Here is a 2,447-nt window from a genome sequence, read left to right on the forward strand (position 1 = left end):
AATTATAGAAAAAAAAAAAAAAAAAAACCGTTGACTTTTTCGTGTAATCAGGCCAGGCTTGATCCTTGCTAAATGAAACCCTTCAGGCGCCGACTGTGGGTCCGCCGGTACTGGCGTTGATCGGAATCAAGTGTCGCGTCAGTTGAGACGCGGCTTCATCTTGAACACCACGTATTCTACCCTTCAAGCAAGTGCAGCTCGGCACCATGAACAACAAAAATAATATCCGGACAACCATGGAGCAAATTTTGGACGCCTCCTTGCGGGATTGGAAGTTGGATCTTCTGCAAGGAGAGTTCCGCCACAACCCAGAGAACGGGGACGACGTCCACATCCATCTGAAAACGAATGAGTTATGGCGCCCCGTTAAACGATTGGGAAGCGGTGCTTTTGGAGAGGTCTGGCAGCAACAGTGTATACGGGAAGAATCTGTTACCGAGCTTCGTGCCGTTAAAAGAATCCGTAAGCCGCACACAGGCTTTCTCGAGTCATCGCAGCGAGAGATTCAGGCACTCGCTACATTTTCCAGCCACAAGAAGCACCAGGATCGGTCCAATGTGAGTTGAGTATCTACCTGTGCATGATGTTTTGAGTTCTTTCGTTCCTTTAATGGAAAGAAAACGTGAATGGCTAAGTACAAACTGCAGATTGATGACCAATATGAGCGACGGTTTGTTCAGTTTCTCGGCTGGTATGAGGATGCCAACTACCTATATCTCGCTATGGAGTTTTTAGAGTGTGGAAGTCTTCAGAGGTTTTTCGAAGTGAGAAAGGCGCCTTTTGAAGAAGAAGAAGCAGCTACGATCATTCAACAGGTTGCAGAAGCCTTGCAATTCATACACAGCAAGGATTTCATCCACAGAAATCTCAAGCCTTCGGTATTTCTCCACCTGGCCAAGTGTGCGTACTGCTCGACGCTAACGGGCCTCAATCACTGAATATTCTCGTTGCGAAGACAGGGCCCGCATGGCATGTGAAAGTCGCCGATTTTGGAATTGCAAAGGACACCGGGGTACCCTCGTGCTGTACAGACCACGTCGATGCGCCGGGATATGTAGCCCCCGAGATGATGGACTCGAAAAACTACACGTCAGCGGTCGATGTGTGGGCGTTGGGTGCTGTGGCCTTCTATTTACGGACTGGTCATACTCCATTTGCCACCTGGGAGGCCTTAAGACAGTACCGTGCGGGTCAGAAGGACTTTCCGAGCCGCGTGTTGGGCGTATCAACTGGCTTCTGTATTGATTTCGTCCTGGGGGCTATGCGCCCGCTTCCGGAAACGAGGTTGAGTATTCAGCAGGTTTTGAGCCATGAATGGCTTCACATGAAAGAAACGTATAGAAATTTGACGGCTCCGTAAGATTCGAGTTCCCTACGCTTTCTCGGAATAACGGACCTGAAGATGGACTTTATCTGACTTGTCATTACAGGTCGCTATTAAACAAACCGCTTCCTACACTGAGCATGGTGAACAGGTCAACAGCCACCAGCAGTGCGCCCACACCCAATACGCAAACCAACTCTACGCGAACCAGTATAACACGTAACCAGTCAGACCGCGAATAACCAAGTTGAGACAAGGAACGGGAGGGTGACGGGGCATGAAGCTGAAGTGGTGAATCAGGAGCAGCCGAGAATGAAAGAGGAGACAGAGGAGAGAGAGCAGCAGCGACTGGCTGCTGAGTCAACAAACAAGAAAGCACCAGAGGGGCAAAACAAGCGACAAAGGGAGTTGTCGTTTTTCTGGAAGAAAAAGGAAGAAGAGGAGTTGAAGAGACAGGAAGAGCTGAGACGGAGGCAGGAAATAGTCAAGAGGGAAGAAGAGGAGGCGGAAGAATTGGAGCGACAAGCAGAGCTCGAGCGGGAACGAAAGGAAAAAGAAGAGCTCGAGCAAGCGCGAGTAAAGCAAGCGCTTTTGCAGCAGCAGCAGCAGCAGCAACAACAACAACACCAACAACAAGAAAGGGACAAACGGGCAAGAGAAGAGTCTGAAGACGCGACAGAACCAGAACCAAAACCCGACGCAGAGAGGATCAAGCGGGTGAAGAAGGAGCTTAAAACTATCTGCATGTTATGCGGCGAGAAATTCCAGCATTTTGGCCAGCTGTCTAGGCATTTGAATACTGAAAGGCATAGGATGCCCAAGGAATACTGGGGAGCAGGGATAGGACACAGGGAGTTCTCGGATATAGATGCTCTTGAAGCGCTTAGAGGACCGTTGGAGTAGCCTAAGAAATTCAAGAAACAAGACTACACTCAATAGATCGCGGTCATCACACATGAATCACAGCGACATCAAAATATACGTCAACTGCAGGTAGAATTACCCAGGATACTCGCTTCACGTTCTGGGCTCGGGGTTGGATTTATAGCATTGACGCCGAGAGTTGTATGCAAAAAAAAAAAAAAAAAAAAATAAAAAAAAAATAAATAAAAAAAAAAATAAA

The 2,447-nt window shown here is 48.2% G+C and overlaps 1 protein-coding gene across 1 annotated transcript; it reads left to right on the forward strand.

Moving 5' to 3' along the window:
• Positions 1–236: 236 nt before the first annotated feature.
• NEUTE1DRAFT_100384 (uncharacterized protein) lies at positions 237–2,227 on the forward strand (the record flags this gene model as incomplete). The annotated part of the gene is made up of 5 exons (XM_009852283.1): positions 237–557; positions 648–900; positions 1,059–1,356; positions 1,431–1,550; positions 1,582–2,227. 5 exons carry the CDS (start codon positions 237–239, stop codon positions 2,225–2,227), a joined length of 1,638 nt encoding a protein of 545 aa, XP_009850585.1.
• Positions 2,228–2,447: the final 220 nt, after the last annotated feature.

This window comes from Neurospora tetrasperma (genome assembly GCF_000213175.1).
Source record: "Neurospora tetrasperma FGSC 2508 unplaced genomic scaffold NEUTE1scaffold_3, whole genome shotgun sequence".
Lineage (NCBI taxonomy): Eukaryota > Fungi > Ascomycota > Sordariomycetes > Sordariales > Sordariaceae > Neurospora > Neurospora tetrasperma.